A 27,416-nucleotide genomic window follows, 5' to 3' on the forward strand; every position below is an offset into this window, starting at 1 on the left:
TTTGGGGGCGTGGTTCCACTCATCCGGCCCCACGCCGAGTGGCGTTATCCCGCGCCTTATTGTGTGGGCGGAGCCTCTCCTGGCGCCGCCCCTCTTCGGGGGAGGAGCCCCTCCAGGTCCCTCCCCCTGCGGGGCGGGAGCCCGTCTCGGTGCCCCTTGTGTGGGCGGAGCTTCCCGCGGCGGGGGACCGGCGAGGCCCCGCCCCGGAAGGACGCGCCGGGGCGGGCGCTGGCGGCGCTCGGTGGCGGCGGCGGCGGTTCGCGGGTCCCGGCCGGCGGGGCCGGGCCATGGGGAAGGAGCAGGAGCTGCTGGAGGCCGCCCGCACCGGCAACCTGCCCGCCGTGGAGAAGCTGCTCTCGGGCAAGCGCCTCAGCTCGGGCTTCGGCTCGGGGGGCGGCGGGGGCGGGGGCGGCGCCGGGGGGCACCCGCTCTCCAGCCTGCTCAGGTGGGTCCCGCTCCGGGGCGGTTGAATGCCTGGTGCTGGGGCCGGGCCGGGGGTCGCTGTGGGGCGGCGGCGGGTCGGAGCTCCGCGCTCGGGGCGGGGGCGGTTGGTCCGCGGGGGCCATCGCAGGTGGCTTGGGAGGTGCGCTGCCGCCCTCCTTGCCTCGGTCTCTGGTTGTCCCCTCGCTCCCCGGCCGGGCCGGGCTGGGCATGGCTTCTCCCCGCGGTACCGTCCCAGGCTTTCCGACCTGTGGCTGTTGAACGGCTTGTGTTGCATGAGCTGCCCGTCGGGGCCGGGGCCGGGGCTGGGGCCGGGGCTGGGGCGTTATGCTGGGCGCAGCCCGAGCCCGCTGGCTCTGGATGGCCTGCGCCGTGTAACTTGCCGTGCTTTGCGGCTTTCGGCTCTTTGTGTAGCTGCTTTCCCTCTCCTTCCTTTCGTGTAAGCAACTCACAAATGGCCATTGCCTTTCTCAAGGGGCAGCGCTTCGCAGTTTTCCTGCCGCGCGGGTCCAGTCCCGCGGTTGGAAAATCCCGTTCCCCTGCTCTCCTTCCCCTCTGGCTGTTTGAGCTGCAGGAGGATGGTCTGAGAGCGCAGGGCTGTGTTTGCTTGGGTGTCCCTTGGCGGCATCCTGCTGAGCTAGGGTGGATCTTTTTTGGATATTTGTGGCTAAATTTGATCTGTCTTCCTGCAGTGGAGAATAGGCAGGGCAGGGAAGGAACCTCAAGAGGTCATCAAGTCTTGCTTCCTGGGCTGAGGCAGGGCCAAGTACACTTAACCCCCCCCCCCCCCACCCAGCAAGTGTTTGTCCAACCGGTTCTTAGAAACCTCCAATGATGGGGGTTCTGGGATCTCCCTTGGGAAACTATTCCTGAGTTTAACTATCCTTGTAGTTTTTCCTAATATTGGCCATAAATCTCTCTCGCTGCAGATTAAGCCCATTACTCCTTGTCCTACCTTCAGTGGACAAAGAGAAAAACGGATGCCCATTCTTCTTATAACCACCTTAATCGTATTTTGAAGATTATCAGGTTCTCCCCTTGGTCTTCTTTTCTCAAGACTAAACATGCCCATTTTTTAAACGTTTCCTCCTAGGTCAGATGGTCTAAGCCTTTTATCATTTTTGTTGCTCTCCTCTGGACACTCTCTAATTTGGTCACCTTTTTCCTAAATTGTGATGCCCAAAATTGGAGGCAGTACTCCAGCTGGGGCCTCAGATGCTGAGAAGAGTGGGACAAGTAACTCCTATGTTACTTACAACATTCCTGTTAATATTCCCCAGGATGATATTAGCCTTTTCCACAGCTGCATCACATTGACTTGTATTCAATTTGTGATCCACTGTAACTCCCAGGTCGGTTTCAGCAGTACTACCACTTAGCCAGTCATTCCCCATTTTGTAGGTTTGCATTTGCTTTTTCCTTCCTAAGTGAACTGCTTTGTGCTTGTCTTTATAGAATTTCATCTTGTTGATTTCAGAACAATTCTCTAATTTATCAAGGTCATTTTGAATTCTAATCCTCTCCTCTAAAGTACTTGTAACCCCTCCCACTATCATGTCATCTGCAGATTTTATAAGCGTACTCTTCACTCTGTTATCCAAGTTATTAATGAAAATGTTGAATAGTACTAGACCAAGGACTGACCTCTGTGGGACCTGGCATTGGTCACTGTCGGAAGACCAGATACTGGACCAGATGGACCTTTGATCTGACCCAATATGGCCGTTCTTATGACTCCCCTAGATATTTCCTCCCAGTTGGACAGCGAACTGCTGATAACTACTCTTTGAGTATGGACTTTCAATCAGTTGTACACTCACCTCATAGTAACTTCAACTAGCTTACATTTCCCTGGTTTACTTGTAAGAATGTCATGTGGGACTGTGTCAAAAGCCTTGCTAAAATCAAGGTATTTCATGTGAACTGCTCTGTTCTTCCCCCCCCCCCAACCCAAAAACAAAACCCAACAACCTAGGCCTGCAATCCCTATCCAAGAATGAAGTTCGTTTGATTTAGCATGATTTGTTCTTGACAAATCCTTGCTGACTATTCCTTGTAACCCTATTGTCCTCAAAGTGCTTACAAATTGCTTGTTTAATAACTTGTTCCAATATCTTTACAAGTATTGAAGCTAGGATGACAAGTCTATAATTCCCTGGGTTCTTTTTGTTCCTCTTTTTAAAGATAGGTACTGTTTGCCGTTCTCCAGTCCTCTGGGACCTCATCCGTCCTCCATGAGTTCTCAAAGATAATTGCTTACGGTTCTGAGATTGCTTCAGCTAGTTCCTTAAATACCTTAGGATGAAATTCATCAGGCCCTGCTGACTTGAATACCTCTAACTTATCTAAATATTCTTTAACCTGTTCTTTCCCTGTTTTGCCTTATGGATAATTGTTATGGGTTACACCGTGTCATGGTACCCATTGAGATGAATGGCAGGGAGCCAGTGAGACGAGTTGATGAAAAGCAAAGAAGGTTTGTTTGCCTGCTGTAAATATTTCTGATTCTTCCCCACAAAGTGTAAACATTGTATGTTTGCTTGGGTCAAACTTTAATATACAAAACATAGAGGGAAAAGAATTGACAGATGCCGCCTCTGTTCTGGGTCAGAAAGAATTCCAACACTTTGGACCTGTCTACGTTAGGAGACAGATGTGTTTGAAAATACATGCACAGGGTCACCTCAGTTAAATGCATACCACAGAAGTATCCTCAGTCCCTTGTTCTAGCAGTTTGACCACTTCTTTTCAACATGTGGTGGTTATGATGACCCTGTCTGTGTTGGTAGGATGATGGCTTACATGATACAGGGCAGGGCGGCAGTGTTCGACGTCTGATCTGCTAGCTTGCTTGTGGCTTTGTATGTGCAGCCTCAGATGCTCAGACTGTGCATGTTGGAGCATAAATGGTGACAACTAAAAAGTGTCAAACTGCTGTTGAGCAAATTGTTTGCTCCCATGTATTCAGGATCTCTCTAAAAATGACCATGCTAACAGAAAAATTATTATAGACTCGCATTTCCTCTTCACAACTTTCCCAAGTCCCCCAGAAGGCCGGCTTCTAGCCAGGCTTTTGAACATGTTTGTGACACAAGTCCCAATCCTGCAAACACTTAAACATGCGAGTAGTCTCACCCGTTGAATTTAGTGGAAGAACTCGTGTGCATAATGCTACTTGCTCGCAGGAATGACTTGTGGTAGAGCTTGTAGGCACACATCCGTGTTGCAAGTCTGCTGGGTACATGGTCCCAAACCATAATGTCCATGAGGCTTTTTTATCCGTAAGCACAGTACACCGGGGGTATTTCAGCGACTCAGGTACTGCTTTTTGTCCTGTATGCTGGAAGCTGAATTTAAATTGAAATGTGAGATTGGGGATTGACAGGAGCTTAGAAACTTCGTTGGTCACTTCTAGTATCCTGTTTTATCTCTTTGAATTTTTACTTTAGATCAGATGGATCCAAGCCGGAAACTTGTGTGCTAATTTTATGGTTACACAATGTCCTTATGAAGAGCAGTTACTGAATTTACCTGCAATAGGAGGCATGAGAATTGTTCAGGGTGGAGTTGGGATATGTTGGGCAAATGTCCAAATTGATTTGATTCTGCAAAATGAACTTAGTTTGTGACTTGAGGGGGTAGCTCGGTTTTGTGTGACACTTCCTTTTAATATCCTGGTACTGACATGACTACAGCAAAACTACATAAATGTCCTTTAGGTTTTCAAAAAATGTATGGTGATCGAGGAGCTCTCTGATCTGTGGAGTTTTTAGTCATCTTCATAGCAGTAGGTGCACTCTACCATTCATCGCTGCTGCATGGAGGGGACATGAATGGGATCCCTAGCATTACAGGTGGGATTGATTTTTCCAAATAGCAAGACTGAGTGTCCAAGTGGCCTCAGGGCATCAGAGGGATTGGGTGCAGTCTTCCCTGTGCGTGTGTCTGTGTCATCGTCTTTCTGATGTGGTCTGTTTTCACTCTAGCCTGTGAAATTAACTTGTGTCCCTGCTGCCAAGACCTGAACGACTGCTGACTTGTTCATTCCTCTCAATGTTTATAATCCTTCAGGAGCATCCCCATGAAGTGCAGACTGTGACTTCTCTCTGTTTCCTGGGGGCAGGGAGGTTGTTTAATAAGTGCTTTACACCAGCTATGTCCTCAATTACATTTCACTCTACTGTGGCTTGCGGTGCTTCCATTAAAACTACAAGGGTCTGAAAAGTAGCAACACAAAATAAAATGTAAATGTCTGCCTTGCCCTTGGTATAAAACTGAAGGGGGCAGATGAAAAGGCCACAGGAGGGAAAGGTTGGCAGATGAGTGGGGGTGGCAGGAGTTTGCTTGGGCAGTAAAAAAGATTGTATTAATTCTAGGGAAGGCTATGGGGTAAATCGCAAAGTAACAGGTGTCTGATAGTCAGTTCAAGGAAAACTGAATAATTTCTTTTTTACGTTTACAGTTGAAGGAATTGTTGTTTGTTCTTTTCTCATGGTGCCTTGAGTTTGTTGTACTGAGATATATTTTCTGAATTAAAACAAATATGAGCTGGAGGTGTGCCCAGAGGGGAATTTCACTTTAAAGATAACAGAAAAGCATGCCCAGGAAAGTGACTCAATGGGGGAGAGGTCTGCATACCACCAGTTGGGGGCTGATAATCGTCTTTATCATAAGTGCAAAGAGTGGTTAAAGAACAATAGACACTTCTCAAAAAAAGAAAAGGAAGACTTGTGGCACCTTAGAGACTAACAAATTTGAGCATAAGCTTTCGTGAGCTATAGCTCACTTCATCTGATGTATTCGGTGGCATTTCTAGTGCTGAATATTTTATGGCTCCTTAGTTCGTGTGAGTTTAGAACAGGGATTTAAAGTCATGTTTGAGTGGTGATGTACCTTACTGAGGAGAACTCAGGCTAGAAAGAGGGTCAACTGAGGGTCAGCTGAGGGCCACATTAGCAATGCTGAAGGAGTTGGTGGGGCAGACTAGCCCGTGACATTGAACCAGCCAAATGTGACTTCCTAGTAGTGGATCATTGTGGCAAAATCAGGCTTTGGGTAAAACTTTACAAGTCCTAAGTCACTCATTTGCTTCTGAAAATTGTACCCATCGTGCTGGGTTGGAGAGAGCCTCTGTAAGATGGAGTGGTGCAGGGGAGATACTGGGGTGTGCAGCATCTGGACCTTCCTTTATAGTAAAAATAAGGGTTGCTGGGGGGGCCAAGTTGTGAGTATGCAGGTTGCACATTGGGGGCTCTTACCATGCAGATCTTGGAGCATTACAAGTGATAGGGGAACATCACAGCTCTTCTCTGATGCAGGATGGGGCTCTGAGTTGTGATTGGACAAGGATAAGTTCCCCCCCCCCACTGTATTTGCCAAAGCACTCTTGAGGCAGGGAAGGATTGAAACAAGCTTTCATTTTTTTGGGTAGCAGCACATCATTTTGAGATGGGTAGCAGCCATCTCTTCCCTGTGTCTTCAAGTCAGCTGGGTTACCCTCAATCCTCTTTTGGAAGTTCTTTCTGGGTACAGAGTTGTAAGTGTTCTTTTTCATGCCCACAGATTTCCCTATGGTTCCTCTCTCTCTAACTGAATTCAGGTCTTGTCTCTTCAGGTCTGTACATAACTTACCAGTTTCTGCTTTTCCCACCATCTTACTTTTTGGACTACTCTTTTTAGTGTGGTGTTTGAGGGAATGTCTGGCTTTTCTGGGCATTGTGCCAAGTTTAACTCTTTTGAATAGGATTGTCCAGCATTCAGATACTCCATCTAGCATATTTCTCCATTTATTTCTTAGAGTGCCCAAGTTTGTGCCTGGTTCTTTGAAGTCTCCTATTACTACTTGTTGTTGTTACTTGAAAGCAATGGGCTTTCTGTTTGTAAAGAAGCAATCTGGGAATCTTCCTTCACACAAGATTCCTGGGGGAATTCAAGAAACCAAGTTCTGAGTCCTGCAATGCCTTCTGAATAGTAGAAACAAGAAGTAATAGGAGACTTCAAAGAACTGGGCACAAACTTGGGCACTCTAAGGAATAAATGGAGAAATACGCTTGTGGACATGGTACAGGAGGCTGAGTTTCCTGCCTAGTGCTTAAGTGAGACATCTAGAGAGGTGGAAGTTAGGAGGGCCTTCTAAATTAACACCACCACCTAGCTCTTGCATAGCTTTGCTTCAGTAGTTCTCAAAGTGCTTTACATTGTATGGGGACATGACTTGCTCAAGGTCCCCTAGCAGGCATTGGCAGAGCCAAGAATGGAACGCAGGTCTCCTGAGTGCTGGGACAGGCTCTACTTCCATAGTGTCCACTATTAGTTAGATATTGATCTAGTACCTCTCATCCCAGAGTGCTTTATCGTAACACAGAAGATGTTCTTTACCTGCTTGCTGAGATGCAGGCACATTTGGGTTGGTGGCCAAATGACTTGCGTTATGCTGTGGCATAGTGGTGTGAAAAGGGAATCTCTGGCTAGGACACTGGTTCAAGCCTTTATGAAAAGTGCCAAGAGGCTGCTAATGCCTTAAGAGAGCAAGTGTTGCTCTTTAATCTCATCCTGAAGGCATCTGTGCAGTAAATCATACGGAACTCCATCTTTTCCGTACCTCATAAGGATGATGGGCTGAGCTAGACCTTGCTGGAATTCAGCTTTGAGTTTGCAGAGACACTGAGTATTTCATACATGGTGTTTAGACCTTTGAGCCATACCCTCCAAGAAAACTCCATTTTAAAATGAGATGAATTGGTTGGTAATCACACAATTCCCGCTTAACAAAATGTTGCAGGTATGCAGGAAGAGAGATCTGATAGGATGTGATATGAGACGTGTGGAGAAGGAAATGCACAGGTACTGTTAAAGATGAATCCTCTTCTTGAGATGCATATGTTCCACTAGCTAATACTAAAATATTAGGCAGGGAAATAAGCCCCAATGCAAAATTTATGTGAAAGAACAAAGTAGTAACCAAGGAAGGAGGATATAAGAGAGGGTATGGAGCCGAGGTAGAAAGCTGTACTGAATGGACTACGGAATGAAAGTGTGGCTAATGAAGGCGGAAAGGAGGATTGTGCTATTAGTTTTCCAAGCTATTACATAAGGCACATGTCATCAAAACCATACCCATGTTACTGTCTCCTCACTGGTGCAGAACTCCACAATGTGACTTGCTAAGACTTCTGGTGGCACATCCCATGGTTCTTGAGCTGCAGTAAGCTGAGCCACTCCCTTTCCCCAGGAAATTATAGAAGAATGAATCTGTCCTTTGAGGCACAAAAGGAGTTGGGGGGTGGGGGGACTGTGGGAAGGTGTTGGAGGGCAATCAGCACTCAAGTATTTTAGCCTGCATCCTCCTGAAAACACACAGGTTATTGGTTTGAGTGAAAGTGGAAACCTGACTCTAACCCACATCCCAAACTGGGCCAGACCAGAATGAAAGCACTGCTTAACTTGGGTGAGGTTTTGGTATGTAGACAGGGATGGGGAGTTCAGGGCAACACCCAAGTAAAAAGCCTGGGTTAACTCTGCACTAAAGACGCACTGAAATCACAAGGAGAGCAGTAAGAAACGTACAAGAGACATGACTTGAATTCAGTGTTTACCTCTGTGTTACCAATGGAAAGTGGCGGGCGCATATCAGTTCTCAATATGGAGGAGAGGAGAGAAGGGAAAAGCAGGATCACACCAAACCAGGTGATGTGGTGATTGCCTGTGCAATTGTCAGTTTTAGGGACTTTCTATCCCAAAGCTCTGAAGTGGCAAGAAATAATAAAAGGCACAGCAGCTTTTCGGTTTTAAAATGTGATTTGTTTGTGAATGGTGCGAACTAGACAGACCTGCAGGCTGAATTCTCTGTTTAAAGATAGAGCGTAGACTGTGGCAGTACAATTCTGTTCAAAAAGAACAAGGAGACAGGAAAGGGAGTTCAGTCTGCATGTCCAATGCAACCTTTGTCTATTGCTGAGACTGCTAACAAGGGGCCAACTGTAGACAAGGTTTGGTCATGTTTTGTGTAGGTTTAGAGCCAAGCCCATTTCCAGATCCTGATCATGCAACATGAAGCCAGTGGGGTTCCTCATGAGCTCAGAAGTCTGCTAAGCATGGATCAAATTGTAGGGTTGCTGATCTGCATACACTGAGATCTCTGCTCCTTGACACTCTAGTTGCTGCTGCTTCCCTCTCCAAAACATACCTCAAGTCCTTCTTGTAACATGAACATAAACATTTCCTGCTGACCAGTTAGTGTCCAGAGATCATCTAATCTTAAATCAGCATAGTTTACTACTTGCGTAAGTAAAAGGAAGTCCAAAGAATAGAAATGCTTTACGAATCAAACAAGTCGGTGGCTGGCTTGAGCAGGATATTTCTGTTTACAACTTTCTTTTCATCTTCATTGGAAAATTCTGAAGCAGGAAGCAGTGAAATGATCTTCTGGTCTAAAATATCTTGAGTTGTATTCAAAAAGTTTTAGTGAGGTTTGTAATAGTGATGGGGTATCCCTCGGAGGGAGGGATAGCTCAGTGCTTTGAGCATTGGCCTGCTAAAACCAGGGTTGAGAGTTTAATCCTTGAGGGGCCATTTAGGGATCTGGGGCAAAAATTGGGGATTGGTCCTGCTTTGAGCAGGGGGTTGGACTAGATGACTTCCTGAGGTCCCTTCCAACCCTGATATGCTGTGATTCTCAGCCAGAACCTTCAGCATAAACCTTTCATTTTGGTCTGCTGATGTCAAGTGGCTGTGAATGTTGGTTGGCAGAGGGGGAAACTGAGGCTGTTTTGACCTGTGGACTGTAAATTGATATAAAGGAGAAACTTCTGTTGTAAATTAAGAGCTTTCTTGCATACCTGTGCTGAGGGAAGGGACTCACTTCAAATAAGCTGCAGCAAGTGTGTTTAATTTTAAGTAATATTACTAGCAGGTTTCCTTTGGTTTAGGAAATAACATATGAGAGTGTATAGTGATTAAACACTCAAAACCACTTGACAGTCCACATGCAATTACAGTCAGATAAGTGTCTGGTATTTTTATTAGTTTTCATTCAGTTTACCAGGCAAAACATGACTAACTCCTAGTGCTGCAATAGTTGCCTGTGATCTGAAAATCTAGTTGAGACCTTTTGGCCCATTACACTGTCCTTAGAAATAAAGATCACATGTTAATCACACTTGGTTGATAATTCTGCTGATAACATGAGTTAGACTAGACGCAGCTCACTCAGCTGAATTGGCTCTGTGTGGCTTGTGAGCATTAGCACTTTTTGTCACTAGATGATTAGGATTCAAAGGACCATAGAGGGCAAGGGGCCTGTTCTGCATAAATATTTCTGCCAAGATTGTTGCCTATTACAGCTACAAATGACACCTAAAAGGAACTGGAAGAGATTAAAGTGCATGTCCTTATTCTTTTCAGTTCGTTTTTAGCTTATGATGGCAGTTTCTCCTGAATAGTCGGTCCTTCTCAATCACACAAATAAAAGAGAAGAATGTCTGAAATAAGAAAAGGTGGTTATGAAAGTGACAGTTGTGGGCGAGAATCAAGAGCGTATGTAGGATCTTAATTAGGTTTTAATTCACTTTTTTTTTTGAAGCTGACTAGATCTCAAGATGATGAGATCCCTTTAAGATAGGTCAAGGGAATTGGTAAACCTGTTAGGGCAATTGGTTAGAGATTTAATATCCTCAGACTACCTGGAAAAAAACATGAGATGCTTATACAATCAACACAATATTACTTAATATGTTCATGTAACTTTTTAAGACAACCAAATAATGTAGGTCCTCTGGCTTGTTAAAAATCAAGGAAGTTTGGACCTGTCATTGTAAATTGTACCATGTTTGAAAAGCATTTGCGTTGTTTAAATTGGCTCTCCTCTCCAGCTGGCTTTGGACTATTAGTTGGCCAGGGTGAATGAGGCTGGACATGTTTGATGATGTTCAGAGACCTCTAACTGAGCGAGGCGCTACAGATTTCAGGCCATTTTCTGCAAAGTTTGCAATCTGATCTGTGTCAGTGATTAGGCAGTGGTGTTAAAAACCTGTTTGTTGGGACAGGATCTGGATAAGATTCTGCTCCACCTGTAGTTAAGATAGGATTCTAGCTTTGAAATTGCCCTCCTATTCCTAGATGCAGTGGTATCCAGTATGGATTGCTAAGCTTTATGGTGCAGTGTAAGTGCTGCTGCTCTCTTCTAGACTCCAAGGTCCAAGTTTTCAGAGCTGTGTGGGTGGGTGGGGGGAGGGAACAATCAACAAAACTACTCCTTTTCTCCTCCTCCAAAAAAAGGAAGCTGCTCTGAGCGCAGAGTTAGCTCATAAAATAGCTTTATAATAGAAACATGATAGGGCATTCCCTGAACCTTTCTTGCTTGGCTCTGATAGTTTAACAATAGCCACTCACCCAGTTGAACTGGGGAGTATTCCACACCCTGTCTAGCAAACAGTTATTAAGTAGGTTTCAGAGTAGCAGCCGTGTTAGTCTGTATTCGCAAAAAGAAAAGGAGTACTTGTGGCACCTTAGAGACTAACACATTTATTAGAGCATAAGCTTTCGTGCAATCCGATGAAGTGAGCTGTAGCTCACGAAAGCTTATGCTCTAATAAATTTGTTAGTCTCAGGTGCCACAAGTACTCCTTTTCTTTTTAGTTATTAAGTAGGACAGGCTTCTCTTATTAATAATAATAATACTCTTAGCAGTTCTGAGTGCTAGTATTGCTACAGGTGTGCATTGATATGCAGACTCCCAGCTGACGCTCTTTCCCTGTGAATTGTTACTTGAAAGCACTTTTTTTACAGTTCAGGAAGGGGCTGGAAGGGAGTGTTTGTATCTGGGTGATTTCTGAATTCAGCTTTGCAGCATTCTGTTTGCTCACTGATCACTGTAGTTTTATGTTAAGCATGAGCTTGTGGTTGCAGCTGGGACTTGAGGTCTGGGTTCAGTTTCTGGCACTGTCACAGACTTGCTGTGTGACTAAAGAGAAGTCACTTAATCAGTGCTTCAGTCAGTGCATCTAATCTGTAAACAGGATAGTTCTTTAACCTGGGGATAATTCTTCCTTTGTGTCTTTTCTGCTTAGATTGTCAACCTTCTGGGGAGGGGACTGTTACTTGTACAGCATCAAACACACATTTTGAGCTCATGTGAGGATCATGTGACTGCTAGTGTCTTCTCCCTGTTTTATAAAACCTTGTTGGGAGAGGAAATAGACATATCACTCGGTTTCTAGGTATTACACACTCATATCCATAGTCCAAGGTTTTCCGTAATGCAAAGGGCAGGACCCCTGGTATCTTCAGGCTTCCTCAAAGACAGGTTCCTAGCACAGGGTAATGGAAAGTGCTCTGAAATAGTGAGAGTGACGTTGAAGCAACTTATGAATCAAGTTCAGCTGCTCTGCTTTCAAATGGCAATACCTGTGGCACAGAATATTGAATGGTACTTGTACTGTTCCTCATTACCTCCGAATACAAGTGCCTTCAGTCTTTACATAGGCAGAAATTCAAAATGTCTGTGACTTATTAATCAAGTGTTGGCTCCACAGCTTACAAAAAAGTACTAGTTGGAAAATATTCTTTGTGATATGGCCTTGTTGTCAATCTCTCGCCACTTTTCCAATGCCAAGAAAAATCTCCCTGAAGTTTCAAATGTCAAAGGACTTGTGGTGCTCTGGAACAGAGTTCTAAAATGTTACAAGTCTAAGGTGGAACAAGCCAGAATACAGTAGCTTAACATAAGTGCTTTGCACTCTGATAAAGCTTCTCGTCAGAGGATTTCAAAGGGCTTTACACGTACAGTATTTCCAAAACTTGTCCAGTTTGCCCTTAGCCTTTCAAGAAGGAACTTTACCCTGGAGTAAGCTGTGACATGAGAAATTTCAGGTGGGTCTGTTCAGGTTTGGTAGAGGATCAAAATTGGGCTTGCAATAGGAGGCTTAATTCTTCATTATAGAGATGCATCTCTCAAGTTTCACAGCATCTCTATGCCTATATGACTTGCATTATAGCTGGGGAAAGTGAGACTGATGTCTGCCAAAGGTCAGTTAAGGCAGGAGGTAGGAATAGAAGTCCTCTGCTCTGTCCACTAAATCTCATTCCTTCCCAAGAGCTTCCTGTTGCTAAAGCTCTTGCTAGTAATACAACTTGTATAAGGCTCCCTGGTCTCCTGCCACTGGCAGCCCACAATGAAACTTTTTATAATGAGCAGATCACTTGGGTCCCAAGTGTCTTTCAGACACTGATCGAGACTGGGCCTTGTTACTCAAGCCACAGGCTGCAAGAAGATCTTAAATAAATGGAGGCCATTGGCTAGGGATAACTGAGAAGACGGTTTTTGTGACCATGGAGATGGCAGTAGTTTGCCTTTTGGTCCTGACAGTTTGGTTAAAATGCCAGATACATGCTGAAATTTGTATAATGAAGCTGTTGGGTTTGGGTGCACTGGTGCTGAAATAACTGACCACTCTCTGCAAACGCTTGCATTGGCTTCTGGGTTTGTCCTTGCTCGTTACAAAAGGGGAGCATTCCATCTGAACACATGCAAGATTCCCTGATGGCTTTTTTTCATTTGTATGCTGTGACTTATTCTGCCACTAAGTTGTGTGTAGGAATTTCAGGACTGTAGCCACAGCTATGCATGTAAACAAACATTAGATGCTTGAGCAATTAGATACTGACATTTCAGTAGACTTCTGTTTTCCTCTGCTTTCATCTCTGGGCCTGCAATCCTGAAAATGAACATATGATACTGCAGTTTCAAGGACAGCATGAGCTTTATGTTCTACTTGGAAGTAGGAACTTCATAGAATTCATTGTTAGGCCTTTGAAAATGTATCTTTGGCAAGCTGCCTTTGGTAAATGTGGGCTGCAGGAAGGATTTGGTTATGACAACCCTAGATAGGGTGCGTGAGCTTTGTTCTTGAAACATGTTCCCTGCTGATTGATCCAACTCTGAAGGGAATGTACCCAGTCTTTTCTGGAGGAAATAAAAGTGCAGAGTGGCTTGTTGTGTAGTCATGAAGAAGAGTTAAGATGGAACATGCTGTTCAGTAATATATGAGGGTTCCCTTACACCAGTGGTCCCCAACCTTTCTGTGGGAATAGCATATTCCTATTCCCAGAAGACTGTGACGGGTGACAGACATGTTGCCGCCGAACTGCTGCCGAGAAACAGCAACGCATTTCAGCTGGCAATTCTCTGGCGGCTGCGCTTGGCAGCGGCATTTTGGCGGCGCAGTGTCCTGCGGGCCACACAACTGCCCCAGCGGGCGCCATTGCGCCCGTGGGCACCGCATTGGGGACCCCTGCCTTAGACCTTCTCTTCCCACCATCTAGGGAAGACATTGAATTCCCAGCTGGGATGGTGACACAGCAGACCCTTGTGGTGGAAAAGTGGCCTTATACTGGAGAAACAGCCAGAAATTTAAATCTTCCTGAACTTCTCAAACTTGATGAGCCACTTTGTACTCTGGGAAGCTTGAGATGTAGAATGGCCTTTGCTTTTACTGTTGATTAGTGAAGTGAACCTCTTGAGGCTCCTCCCTAGGAGACAAGTGGTTTTCAAACCTGCCAAAGAGAGAGGCAACTGTTTGTCCTTGTCTGATTCTTGCAGGCACAGAAAGGAGAAATAACTTTTGCTGGTGCAAAAGTCCCACGGGGTAACACACATTTGTTCAAAAATAGGGCCTTTTACTTTGTGTAGAGTAAGGTATGTTGGAATACATTGCTACTCTTTTCAGATGAGACAGTGCTGAGATTCTGACTGCTTGTGGCCATGTGGGCCTTTCAGATGTTAACTCTGCTATCTCAGCCAAGTTTCTAACAACTGCCTATGGGGTTGAATTGGATACAGTCTTTCACTTCTAGTGTCTAAATCATGTAGAGCTGCTATCTATTAGTGAACAGCTCTCCTGCTTGATTTCAGTAGTGGATGAATCAAGTCCTATTCAAATGCACTTTCCGGTGACTCTGGGTAACTGGTGCACTAAATGTCATTTTCCTCCATGGAGCAAGTTCTTTATCCCTATGTTTATAGATTGGGTAAACTGAGGTGCAGAGGGTTTAAGTGACTTACCAAAGTAATACCGCCAAGTAGCGACCGAGCCAGGCCTAGAAATCAGTAGTTTTGTTGCCCAGTCTCATGTTTTGTCCACTGGACTGCGCTGCTTCCTCTTTAAATCTGAGAAATGGCATTTCCAGAACAAAAAGATGTCGTTTGCAGTCATGTGGGGTGCAGGTAGGTTGTCTGCTTGATGTTCCTTTCAAGTCTTCTGCAAAACATAATTGGCTCTTTGCAAGCTAGTGCATTATGGGGAAATGGGATCTTAAAAACATCTCCGTAGGTATTCATGCCTTTGTCTGTAAAGTGCTACCTATGTCTTTTGCACTGTCTAAACAGTGTATATCCATTGATTTATCAGATGCAATCTGAACTGCTCAACAGTGTGATGCAGGCCCTGTGTAGCTAAAGATGAAGTGGTAGGGCCTGTGCTATCATGTAGAGAGCTACATTTTGAACAGACCAATATGTGAAACGAAGTATTCTACTTCCTGTGTCAGTTGCTTTCAATGCCTTGAAAGTTATTTTGAAGGACTTTGTTTTGCGCTGTCAAGGGTCATTGTTGGGGTGAGAGGGGTAGAAAGAAAAGTTGGTGGGATACCAAAGAAGCTGGGTGAAACAGAAACAGAAGCTGCTGCATGTAGATCACACATGCGTTCCTTTGGGACAAAATGAATCAACTAAACAGCCCCTGGAAATCTCCATGCATGAATACAGAGGAGGAGAAAAGTCAGCTAAATGAAGATGTAGCAAGGGATAAAGGAACACTTGAAGGTAAGGATATGGAAACAAGGAAAAAAGTACATATACTGATTGGAGGAGTAGTCTGGTGTTTCAGTTAGATTAGGTATAGTCTTTTAACTATCTGGAAAACTGGGTGAGGTCTGAGGAAAATAACAGAAATGCTTGTACATGAATGCACAGAGTCTGGGCAATAAAATGGAGCAACTAGAACTATTGGTGCAGGAGGCCAAACTCGATGATGATTACAGAAATATGGTGGAATAATATTCATGACTGGAATACAGGTATTGAAAGGTATGTGCTGTTAAAGAGAGAAAGAAAGGCAAAGGTGGTGGGGTAGTGTTGTCTAACAGTGGTGCAATAAACCATGAAGAAATTAGAAGTGATAGTATAGACAAAGCAATTTGTTTGCATCAAAATCACTTTGGAGAAGGATTGTAAAAGAGGTTCTATGGGGATAGTGGTAGGGGTCCCCCAGCAATCCCCTTGGTCAAATTGAGATTTGGATAGCTCTCAAATATTTTTAGAGAAATATTGCAGGTTGAGTCATAATGGAAGACTTTAACTTCACAAATATAGATTGGAAAATAACTGCTACTTATATTGGTAGGACTCATTTATATACCTGGATGTGATATTTGACCGCTTTTCTTCATCACACTTTCACTGAGCTAACAAGGGGTGATGGAATTTTAGACTTGGTTTTGGTAAGTAGTGAGGACATCACACAAGAGCTGATAAGAAATAAGCATGAAGTGAGTGACTGCAAGTTGATTCAGTTAAAATTAAATGATACGATAGTCAAAACCAGATTGTCAACTACAGTTTTTTATTTAAAAGGGGCAGACTTTGAGAAGGGGAATTAGTTAAACAAGTCAGATGGACTGAAGAGCTTGGGAACTTTCTTTAAATCAACTATATAAAAACTGTGTGCAATTTGTATCCCAGCCAAAGAGAAAACATTTGTAGGGAAAGGCTCCAGACCTAGATGGATGAATAACTACCTCAGAAAGATTAGGAGTAAGCAGAGAGCTCTTAGGGAATGGAAAAACGGGTTGATCAGCAAAAAAAGCGACATCTTGGAGATTAGAAAATGTAGGAATAAAATGGGAATTGGTAGAAGTCAAGTGAAAGAATAAAAGGGTTTTTAGTTTATAAATTAAAGTGAGAATAAGGAAGGATGAGGTTGGGCTGCTATGCAGTGTGGGTGGAGAGGAGATTAAAGATCATGTAGATATGGCCCAAAACCTGAAAGAATACTTTGCCTTGGTTTTCAGTAGGGTTGATAATATAGAACATGGGCATGAAGGCAGGACAGCTGATGGAAATGAGTGCATCAAAAGAGAAATGACCATATCTAAGGCAGAAGGAAAACTCAGTGTAATGTTCTCAAAGTGGATCGTTTCCAACTCTGAATATTGAAAGATGTGGCACATGAGATTGCTATTCCAGTAGCAAGGATTTTAGTACATTTATCTATTTGGGGGTAATACTGTATTATTTCAGAATAGGTAAACATTGTACCAGTGTTTAAGAAAGGGAGGAAAAAGTGATCTGGGCAATTACAGAGCTGTTAGTCTAACCTAGGTAGTATACAAGACTTTGGAACAAATTGTGAAGGATAAACTAATTAAATGCATGGAGGTAAACAGAAAAGGGGATGTAATGCTAGACTAATCTTATTTCCTTCTGTGAGAAAATAGCTTTTTTTTTTTTTTAGCTAAGGGAAATGCAGTGTAATCTATTATGCATGGACTTCAGTAAATCATTTCACATGGTACCACATGGAAATGTATTAGTTAAATTAGAGAAGATGCGGATTAGTACAAGAATTCTAAGGTGGATAAGGAACTGACTGACTGGAGAAAAGCAACAGGTTGTGCTGAAAGGCGAACTTTCAAACTGAAGGGAGGTTCAGTGGAGTCCTCAAGGATCAGTTTTGGGACAAGACTTATTCAATATTTTTTGAATTACTTTTGCACAAAAAGTGGAAGTGTGATCATTTGTGGGTGATACAAAATTGGGAGGAATTGTTAACAGAGGAGGAGGATCGGAATATTCTACAGGAAGATTTGGATCACCTTGAAAACTGGAATAATGGACGTCGTATAATTCAATAATATGAAGTGCAAGCTTATGCACTTACGGTTTAATAACTACTGCTACAAGCTGGGAGCTTATCAGTCAGAAGCAACAGAGGAGCCGAGACCTGGTGTGTGGGTTGATGATCACAGGATGACTGACCCGCCGATTTGGTGTAGTTGTGGAAAAAGGCAAACACGATCCTGGGATATTGGTGAGGTGAGATGAGGCTTTTTCAGTAGAGAGAGAGAAGTATTAATGTTATTGTATAAGACCCTTGTAAGACCTCATTTGAAAGACTGTGTATAATTCTGGTCACCCATGATTCAGAAAGATGAAATCAAACTGGAAGAGGTGTTGAGAGGAGATACTAGAGTGACTAGAAAAACAGTGAGGAGTCCTTGTGGCACCTGAGAAGCTAACAAATTTATTTAGGCATAAGCTTTTGTGGGCTTGGGTCATAGCCCATGAAAGCTTATGACCAAATAAAGGTTAGTCTTTCACGTGCCACGAGGACTGCTCGTTTTTGCTGATACAGACCAACACGGCTACCCCTCTGAAACCTGTCACCATGCAAGGCACTGAATTTAGAGTGACTGGGGAATGGGGGGTGGCCTAGCTTATGAGGCAACTGGAAGAGCTTGGCTTCTTTAGCGTAGCAGAAAGAAGGCTGAGAGGACTTATTACTCTCTCTAAATACAAAAGTAGGGTAAACACCACAAAGTCAAGAGGTATTTAAGGTAAAGGACAATGTTGGCACATGAACAAATGGGTATAAACTGGCCATGAATAAACTTGGGCTAGAAATTGAGGTTTCTAACCATCGGGGTGAGGTTCTGGAACAGCCTCCCCGTAGGAGTTGAGGGGCACAGGGACAACTTAATTAGTTTTGAGAGAGCTGGACAAATTTGAGTGGGATTGTGTGATGGGTTTGCTTGTGGTGATGGGGGAAGGGCAGCCATGGAGTTTGCTTTTATGTTCCTAAAGCAAATTCTTCAAGGCTTCAGCTGGCCACCTGGTCAGAAGGGATCTCTTCTCCCTTCCCCCCCCCCCCCCAAGGAAAAAAAGTGTTGTGGATTTTTTTGTCTCCTTCCTCTGAAGCATCAGAGATGACCTTGACTGAAAAGGGGACTCTGGATTGGAGTGGGCCAGTGCTCTGAAATTGTATTGAGCATTCTCTCGGACATGCTTGAGTGGCTGGTTCTAACAGATTGCCATATGTGGGGTTGGGAAGGAACTGCCCCAGGTTGGATTGTCTGTGATCTTGGGATTTTTTGCCTTCATCTGCAGCGTGCTGCGTGGGTTGTAATGCTTTAGTTGTTGGGTTTAGAGTGAGGATGCTGGGTGGTGGCCTGTGATAGACAGGAAGTCCGACTGGATGATGTGGTGCTCTTTCAAGCCTAAAACTCGGAATCTCTGAGACAAAAATGAGGCAGGAGTTCCTAGGGGCTGAGCTCTCTCCCATTGTAATGCCTGAGGGCAGATTCTCCGATTCATGGCAAGGAGTGTATTTAACAGTTAAATGCTCTGCAACCACAAGTTTGAATCCTAGGAGGGTTGTTTCAGCCCTGCATCTTACCTGAGGTAGATGAACCATTTTCATGCAACCTATGTGTGACTCACTTGAATAAAGACCTGTTTAAAAACTAAGCTCTTCAGCTTGCTTTGAGGGAACACTTGAGTTCCAACAGGGCACTCTTTTTGTAAGTCCTTGTGAACTTTCCCGAAAACATCCTTCGCCTTCTGGGTTCTGCTCTGTCTGCTGCTCTCCACCCCAGAGCTGGCTGCATCTCAGTGGTGTCATTTAGCTGCTGTAATGTTCAAGATCTTCTCAGGCTGAAGGGCCCTCTTGAAATGTAGAATATGTAAGTCACCATGATGACTTGTTGGTATTGTTAGAACATGCTAGCCACTGTCAGAACCTAGAAGGCACAGTACCTGCACCAGAGAGCTTACTCTTTAATCAAGTGTAAGGTCTTGAAAATCAACTACATCCTATTTCGCAGAAAATAGTTAGAAAAATAAATCCTTTTTATTTTATCACAACTGTGACTAGAGAAGTTAATAGAGCTCCCTGAAGAAGGGAGAAAAATATGGATTGAAATGTTAAGTCTGCTTGAGACTGAGCGAAGGAAAGTCTTCTGTATTCTGGGAGAAGGGGTGAAATGCTTGATTATAGCTAGGGAGGCCAGTGAGATGTGAGTCACGCTCACGATGAGATGGTATTAATGTATGTGGCCTCTTTTCTGTATAATGGCAGAGGAGTCTACATTATGTCCTCGAACTATTTATACATTAGCTTCCCTGAGGACTGCTTTCTGAGCCGATACTCTTCCACCTTCTCATGGTGTGGGAAATGGCCTGCTTAAAGTAAGACAGCAGTGCTCTCTACTGCAATTCAGTACTGGATGTTGGTGGGAAGGGATCAGAAAATATTTAGCTGGAAGACTCACTTTAAGGGAAGGGGGGAAGTGTCTTTCAAGGAGATAAGGCTCTCGGCGCTCTGAGATGTACAGTGCATCCACTCACAACAAACCACCAACCCTGTCAATGTATCCAGCTATTTCCATAAAGTCTCACAAGGAAGAGTGAAAATTCTGCCTTCATTAAATATTTGGGAGGTGCTTGGCTACTAAATGCTGGGACCATATTGGTATCTACTTGTTTGAAGGGGGATGGAAAAAACGGCAAACAGAGGAAGCAGCAGAGCATGGGTGGCATATGCCACCTCCCACGGACCTTGCTCATTTCTTGATCTGAAATACTCTGGGACTAGTCTGAATTAAGCATAGTTGCCAAAGTGGTTGTTTTCTTTAAAACTCTTTAATTCTGGGTGCATTCTAATCTGTAAAAGGCTCTTTTCATTCTGAGCTCTGTCTGTGCAGTTTAGGGAAGGACGGAGCTTGAGGTCATATCATATTTAGGTTTGGAAAACTAGTTTGATAGCAGTAGTGAGACAGCACTTTCCCCACCGTACTTTTAAACCCATGGCTTCTTTTCAAGGGACATTCCGTTTAAAAATAAACCATGTGGTTTTTCTAGCTAAGGGAAAACCTCTGCTATATATTATGGACAGAAGAACACAAGTCCCCTCCAAAAGCTAGTGGTACAAGTGGATATCCTCAATATGGTATAAATAGGTTCTTATTAGACTTGTCTCTGTTCCTTTTGTCTGTCTTTTCTCATACTAGAAGCCAGAAGTGTGAGTCTTTCACACTCAATATTTAAGTGACCTGAAAAATAGGTGAAATACCTCATCCTAATCTTAAACATGCTTCCAGATTTGTCAACAAGAGATAAAATGGCTTCTTTTAAAACATAATCGCATCAAACAAACCTCATCCTTTGTAAGGCTTAAAGCCTTGCAATGTAGAGACGCGCATGGTTTTTAAAAGCTCTTTTACCTGCTGTGCTTAACTTTAGAAGTCAATATGGGTTTTTTAGGAAGAGTGGTTGTGGATTAAAGCACTGAACGGGGTCTCGGGAGATCTGCAGTCTGTTCTGTGGCAGAACCAAGACAGTGTGAATTTGACCAGATGACTTACTCTTTCTGGCTCAAGACCTCTGGAAGATGGGGACAGTGCTTCCTTTGTTCCATCCTTTTTCTTTTTTAGTTAGAAACACTCCAGGCCAAAGGTTCTGCTCTGCGTGTGTGTGCATGTACGTATGGTGTCTAGCACTGTGAGTTCCTGGTCTTGGTTGGGGCTTCTAGGTGCGAATGCAAATAGTGATTTATGTGAGACCAACGGGTGTTTAAAAAATATTGTGGAGCCTTCCCAAAGGCACCACCCTACAAACGCTTTTTTGTGTTCCTGTTAACATTTGAAACATACAAAAATGGGGTTTTTCAAGCCCTAATCCAGCCTGCTAGAAAGCTAATGGTACATATCTAAAAATTTCTTAGGTTTATCTCCTGCCAGTTAAAAACAGCTGAAAATACTACTGAATTGGGAATATATGAAGCATTAGGGTCTGATCCTGCATGAAAAATGGGATTAACACTTTGACACTATCCCTTTCACTTGTGTTTAAGACCTAGAAAGTTGGGAATTGGCTCAAAAACCTGGTTCTAGTAATCTAACTTTGAAGTGCATGTTGGTGTGACGCACCTGTTGCTGCCTTAATTGGAAAGGATCCCTCTGCTTGAGAGTTGCTGGAAGGCATTCTGTCCTGCCTTGCCTGCTAACCTAGAAACAAGATTCCTCATCTTAGAATCCTAAGTATGTGAAGTGCTTTTTTAACCTAGTTCTGCAAATTATGGTAGTAGAGGTCGCAGCGTAAAGAGAACAGTGAAGTGGCAGACTTATGAAACAGTAAGAAAGATCAACCCCCCATGCTGTATGTTAAGTACAGGGTTCCAGTTCCTCTTAAGACTCCTCAGGGAAGGCTGGGTAGCACTTGCTTACCCCCTTTTTGAGTTAGATGCACTAAGATCTTTCTCTGCTATTGTGAATTGGCTCAGGTATACAAAATGGATTCAAAAGGGTGCAGTACTTTCAGATAACTGCTTTCTCTGGCCTTAGTCTAGATAAATTCATGGAGGATAGGTCCATCAATGGATATTAGCCAGGATGGGTAGGGATGGCGTCCCTAGTCTCTGTTTGCCGGAAGCTGGAAATGGGCGACAGGAGATGGATCACTTGATTGCATGTTCTGTTCATTCCCTCTGGGGCACCTGGCATTGGCCACTGTCGGAAGACAGGATGCTGGGCTGGATGAGCTTTTGGTCTGACCCAAGGTATGGCCGTTCTTATGACTTCAATATGTGGATTTGCTATGGAAGGATGGAAGTTACTTGGAAACGTCTGTTTCAAGACTAAGGATTAACAAAAATTTAAATGAGCAAGTAGGGAGATTGAAGCCAATGTTTTGTTCAGTCTCCCAGCTCCTTGTAACTTTTTGCATGCTGTCTACTGTCATTCTATTGCACAAAACTTCCTCCTCCTGTAAGTGCAATTTCTGACTTGTGCGCTCTCGTTCCACTATTTAAACATGAATGGGTTCTCATGTTCAAAGAAGTCACTTTGTGCAGGATGTTCTCTGTTCGAGGCCTTCGAAGGAAATAGCTTGTTTTATCTGCACGTTGGTTCATATGAAAAATGAATTTGGTGAAAAGCAGTGTGGGAATTAGGGTTGTTTACGTATTAAAAACAAAAAACAACCCAATTTGAAACTTTAACCTTCAGAAACCTGTTTAAACAGGTGTTGCCTCTAATGTTGCTTTTTAAAATTATGCATGAAAAATTCATTGTATGCTTACCCAAGTCCTTTTTTCTCTCTGTGGAGTGGACCTTAAATTCTGGACCTTACCTATGTGCTCCTTAGGATGGTGTTTGAAGGCAATATTGACTAGATCTTAGCTTTGTCTTTCAGATGAGACTTGAGGTAACTAAATATCCTTAAGTGTTTTTCACAAGTGCATGGGTCAAACTTGGTATTTGGGTTATTGTTTTCTGCCTCCCTAAATTCCCCCTGAAATTTTGATTGGATTTGATTATCTTTAATTCCTTTCCCAGACTGTGTAGCACTGCTGTCTGCTGATAAACAGCTGGTGCTTTCTGCCTTAGAAATGCATTTTCGGGATGGAGGAGGGCAAGTGATTCTTCACAAGCTGTTGAAGTGCTTTGGGATCCAAGTAGCTATATAAAAGTAAGTTGTTACTACTTGGACATAACTACGGAATACAGGATTTAAGTGCAAAACTTGTAGGGTAATGGAGTTTGTCTCCACACAAGGTGCTTAGAGTTCATTTGTGCTGTGTATGTTGACTGATGCATTAAAACTGTTGGGCTCAGAAATCTTTTCTTTTAGTCTTGCCACCAGAGCGAACTTGTGGTTAGCAGTACTGCTTTAACAAGTCCAAAAAAAGACCAAAAGGCTTGTATCTAGCTGTTCATGTGCCCTTTCAAATAAGCAGGCAGGTGTTTTAAGGGCTTTAAGGTATGCAGCTTTTTCAATATTGTTAGTTTATCTGATGCATGTTCACTCAAGAAAATAGTCGTCCTTGTTCCTGAGGAGATGGGAATCTTGCAGAAAAGGTGAAACAGCCCAAGATGAAAAGCCTGCCAATGCTGCCTTCTGAAAGCATTCAAAGCAAGAAGTCTTGCAGGTAGGACTAAAGCAGAGCCTAAAAGAGCAACCTGGTCCAGAATCCATCACCTGATAGGTATATAGTGAAACCTGCACTAAGGACCCCATCTCTTTCTCACTACCTGTTCCATTATTTACTCCTCATACAAGCTTATAGTTATAGCACTGAAATGTGCCAGTTACAAAGATTGGTATATTTTTCCTCCAGTCTTGTAAGACCTCCTCAGTTTTACATGACTCTTCCAAAATAGTGGATTAGCTGATTCCCTTAACCTATAATATAATGCATGTCACCTGGACTGGCTGTCTTTTGTGCAAGTCCCATGTTTCAAATCTACCTGTTCTTTGTAATAGCGGTCTGTAAAATTGTCATTACTTGTCTATGCCTCTCTTTATCTCGAGAGATTGAGTGTGTCAGCCACTTTGGTTATGCATTTTATTGCTCACTTTCTTCCATTGATATATTTGTGAATGTCATTATTAGGTCTATTAATGCTAGCCAAAGTGGTTAACACACTTCCTGCTTTTTTAGGACTTTGTCCTGCAAGCCTTAACCAAGTCAATTTTGTTGCTTCCTCCCTTCTTGGTATATAGTCCCACTAGTAAAAGGACTTGTTCTCCTCAGTGCTATGCTGGTATTCAAACTTAAATGCACAAGGTCAATATACTATATCATACAGTCTGTAAATATCCCCTTCCAAGTTGTAGTTATGTAACTTTATCCACTTTGTTTTTTACTCTCCATCTGCTCTGTTTCTGCTACCCATTCTGTAGGTACCCACTTACACAACCTATCAAGCAGCTATTTCTAAAGGAGACCATATGGTAAATAGTCACTTTGTCAAGTATGACTATGTATCACACAGTTGCCAGTTATCTATTTCTTGTGTCATTGCTGTTTTGTGTCTTTCCGGTTTGAGACAGTTATTGCCTATAGTTGATTGTTTACTGTGCCACTATTAACTTCTTAAAATAGACTGTTTGTGAAACAGTGCTTGATCACTGTGTGGCTGTATTGTCATTGATTCCAGAGAGCAGGAAGATTACATGCTTGCCTGAGAATAGGGTCTGCCCAAACATTTTAATATTAGTAGCCTCTCCATGTTTTAATTCTTGAGCCATGTGTTCCTTTACATTTAGTCTTGAATACTAAAGCAAACCCTTTTGCTGTAGCTTAAACTTTCACCCTAAAAACTCCTTTTCCACCTGATTTCCCACCCCTTCCCCCAAATGGGGACCTTTTTAGAGTCTCCTGCAAAGATAAGGGAGCAAGCCACTCTCGGTGAGTGCATAGACAGGATTGAGAGCATTACCCACACAGTTCAGAGTTTTAATAAACAATGGGTTTCTGAAAGCCTGAACTTACTGATCTTGGCAATGCAATGAGGGAAATGTGGTGGTTTGGGTGATTGGTCCACCCTTTTCGGTGGCTTTGGTCTCTGTAGTCCTGAATGTGATTAATGGTACAAAATGATTGGTTAATTTCAGTTGCTCCTTTGAGTAGGGGAGAAACTAAGCCTGCATCTTACTTTCTTTGTGTTTCTCACAGCCTTTTTACTCATCAGCCTGGTTCCCTGTTTCTTTCCCTTTCCAGGTCAGAAATGATCTGGTGCTGACTCTGCTGTGTTACTTAGCATTCCATGCATTAATTTTAGAGGAACCTCAATCAGTGATTTCAGACAAACAAAAGAAACCACTTTGTTACTGAAGCAAAGGGGCTTGTAATGTTACAAATCAAGCTAGATGGGCTAGAGACGGTCTTAGCTAAGCTGCAGGGCATGATAACCAAACGGAGCATTCAAGGGCTGCTGTCGTTGGACAGACTGCTTTAGGGTCGGGGGAAAAGTTTTCTGGCTGGTAAATCATACGAGTAGAGTGCTGCGCAGGTACAAAATTTGTGTCCGCATCCAATCCGCAAACGTGGTCCACAGACATCTGCATCTGCCAATGTAAAGTGGCTATCTGCAGATTTGTAGGGCTCTACAGATGAGCAATCTGTACTGGTGCAAGAGAGAGAGAAACTGGAGCCACATTTCTTCTTCTGCAGCTACATACCATTTAATCAGAAGCTTAACCAGGATGCCTTATGTTTCAGAGGTGGTGAAAATGTCATTTTTCTGATAAGCAATGAGGATGCCAGGTTTCTTCCCAAAAATGCCTTATGAGAATCTGATTAGGTCTCTGGTAGGGTTTTTTTTTAACAAGTCAACAAGCTACTGTTTTTTTCAGTGCTGACATTATCTGACAAGTAACATGTCTCTGTTTCATAGACTAGGCAGCTAGTTGTGTGTGATGTGCTTTCTGCCATTCCAAGACATTTAATTGGTGTATCAGTTTCATTTGATGGGGGCTGGTGGAGGTGGGGGGGTAGGGGCAGATGAATGGGGTAATGAGTTAGGTAGCATGCTTATGTGCTGATCTGTAGGCTTCAGCATTTTTTGCACAACTTCTATTTGGCAATGTTGCTGCCCTTGAACTTTCACCTTGGTATGGCTGGTGATTGCCAAGGGGAACAGAACAGATGAGCTGTAGATAGCAACAGAAACAGCAGGGGCCAGCCATAATCTAGCTGAGCTTTTGCAGCTATGTAGTTCTGTATGGCAGGAGGAAGTAACCATCCATTCCCCCACCAAAAATAAATTGGGAGGAACAGACAGTGCAGTGCAAGTTTGGTAACTGTAGATAAAGTTGGGGCTTGTCTACACTGGCAACGCGCTTTAGCGTGGCTTGTGTAGTTGCAGCACAGTGCTGGGAGAGTGCTCTAAAAAACACCTCCACGAGGGGTGTAGCGACCAACCCTGTCTACAATGGCACATTATAGCGCTGGAACTTGCAGCACTCAGGGGTGTGTGTTTTCACACCCCTGGGTGAGAAAGTTGCAGTGCTGTAAAGTGCCAGTATAGATAAGCCCTTAGTGTGACCAGCGGTATTTTTGGTTAAGGCAGGGGGGAACTATAGGTGTATCTATAAAGCTGAATATCTTAGATAAGCAGAGCCCTTCTTTAGAAGGCTCTGCCATGGTTAAGATTTAGGTAATGTTGAGCACACTTTCGAGGGTGTTGAGTTTGGTACTTGAGCAGCCTTTCACCAAAAGATCCCTGCTTCAGCAGAGCCTGGTAGAACATGCCATTTTGACATATGGTTTGTTTCTTTTGACTGCATCATAGCAACAACGTTGAGCATCTCTGCTACTCACCTTGCCAGTGAGATACTTGGGCAGAGTATGCTGCTGTATTTGAATACTGATGCAGTTTATTTCTTAAATCAGGGTGGATTTGATTTAAATCGTGATTTAAATCACTAGTCAAGAAGGCTCGATTTTAATCATGGAATTCTACATAAGTGTATTCTTGTTGGTTATAACCTTAATACATATTCACAACTCAGAGATGCAGTTTCACTTTTAGAAGGTACACACTACCTTTTTAAGCGATTTATTTTGAAAACTTTTCAGATTAGTTTTATAGCTATATCAGAAAATGAATGATTGGTTATTCATTTACCAAAGGCAATTGAAGCAGATATTTATGAAGTCATTGGGAGGTGAACTGTCTCTCATTCAACGGGTTTCAGAGTAGCAGCCGTGTTAGTCTGTATTCGCAAAAAGAAAAGGAGTACTTGTGGCACCTTAGAGACTAACAAATTTATTAGAGCATAAGCTTTTGTGAGCTACAGCTCACTTAAGCTTATGCTCTAATAAATTTGTTAGTCTCTAAGGTGCCACAAGTACTCCTTTTCTTCATTCAACAGGTTATTCATTAATATTTGGAGGATTTTCTTGCCATGCTGTATTAGGAGAACATCACCAGACAGACATTTATATTGTTTTTATTTAACTAAAACGACGTTATGTATTCTGGATTTTTTTTCTTCAACAGCAAACACATAATATTTTAACAAAACAAGCATTTGAATTTAAACATTCCCTTTTTTTAAAATCAGGTTTGTTTTTGTTAAAATTGTTTAAAGTAGTTAAATGAAAATTAAAAATTAAATAGACTGTCAGCCAGGGCGA

The 27,416-nt window shown here is 43.2% G+C and overlaps 1 protein-coding gene across 9 annotated transcripts in view; it reads left to right on the top strand.

Moving 5' to 3' along the window:
- Window positions 1–220: 220 nt before the first annotated feature.
- ANKS1A (ankyrin repeat and sterile alpha motif domain containing 1A) overlaps window positions 221–27,416 on the top strand; it is a 158,673-nt gene continuing 131,477 nt past the window's right edge. For 3 of the 9 annotated variants that reach the window (XM_038379560.2, XM_038379565.2, XM_043500232.1), the window contains exon 1: window positions 221–445. In XM_038379560.2, the coding sequence (XP_038235488.1) occupies window positions 288–445 (158 nt within the window). In that variant the 5' untranslated portion in view covers window positions 221–287. The remainder of the gene's footprint in view (window positions 446–27,416) is intronic. The other 6 variants (XM_038379561.2, XM_043500233.1, XM_038379562.2 and 3 more) reach the window with 2 other exon arrangements.

This window comes from Dermochelys coriacea, chromosome 21, assembly GCF_009764565.3.
Source record: "Dermochelys coriacea isolate rDerCor1 chromosome 21, rDerCor1.pri.v4, whole genome shotgun sequence".
NCBI lineage: Eukaryota > Metazoa > Chordata > Testudines > Dermochelyidae > Dermochelys > Dermochelys coriacea.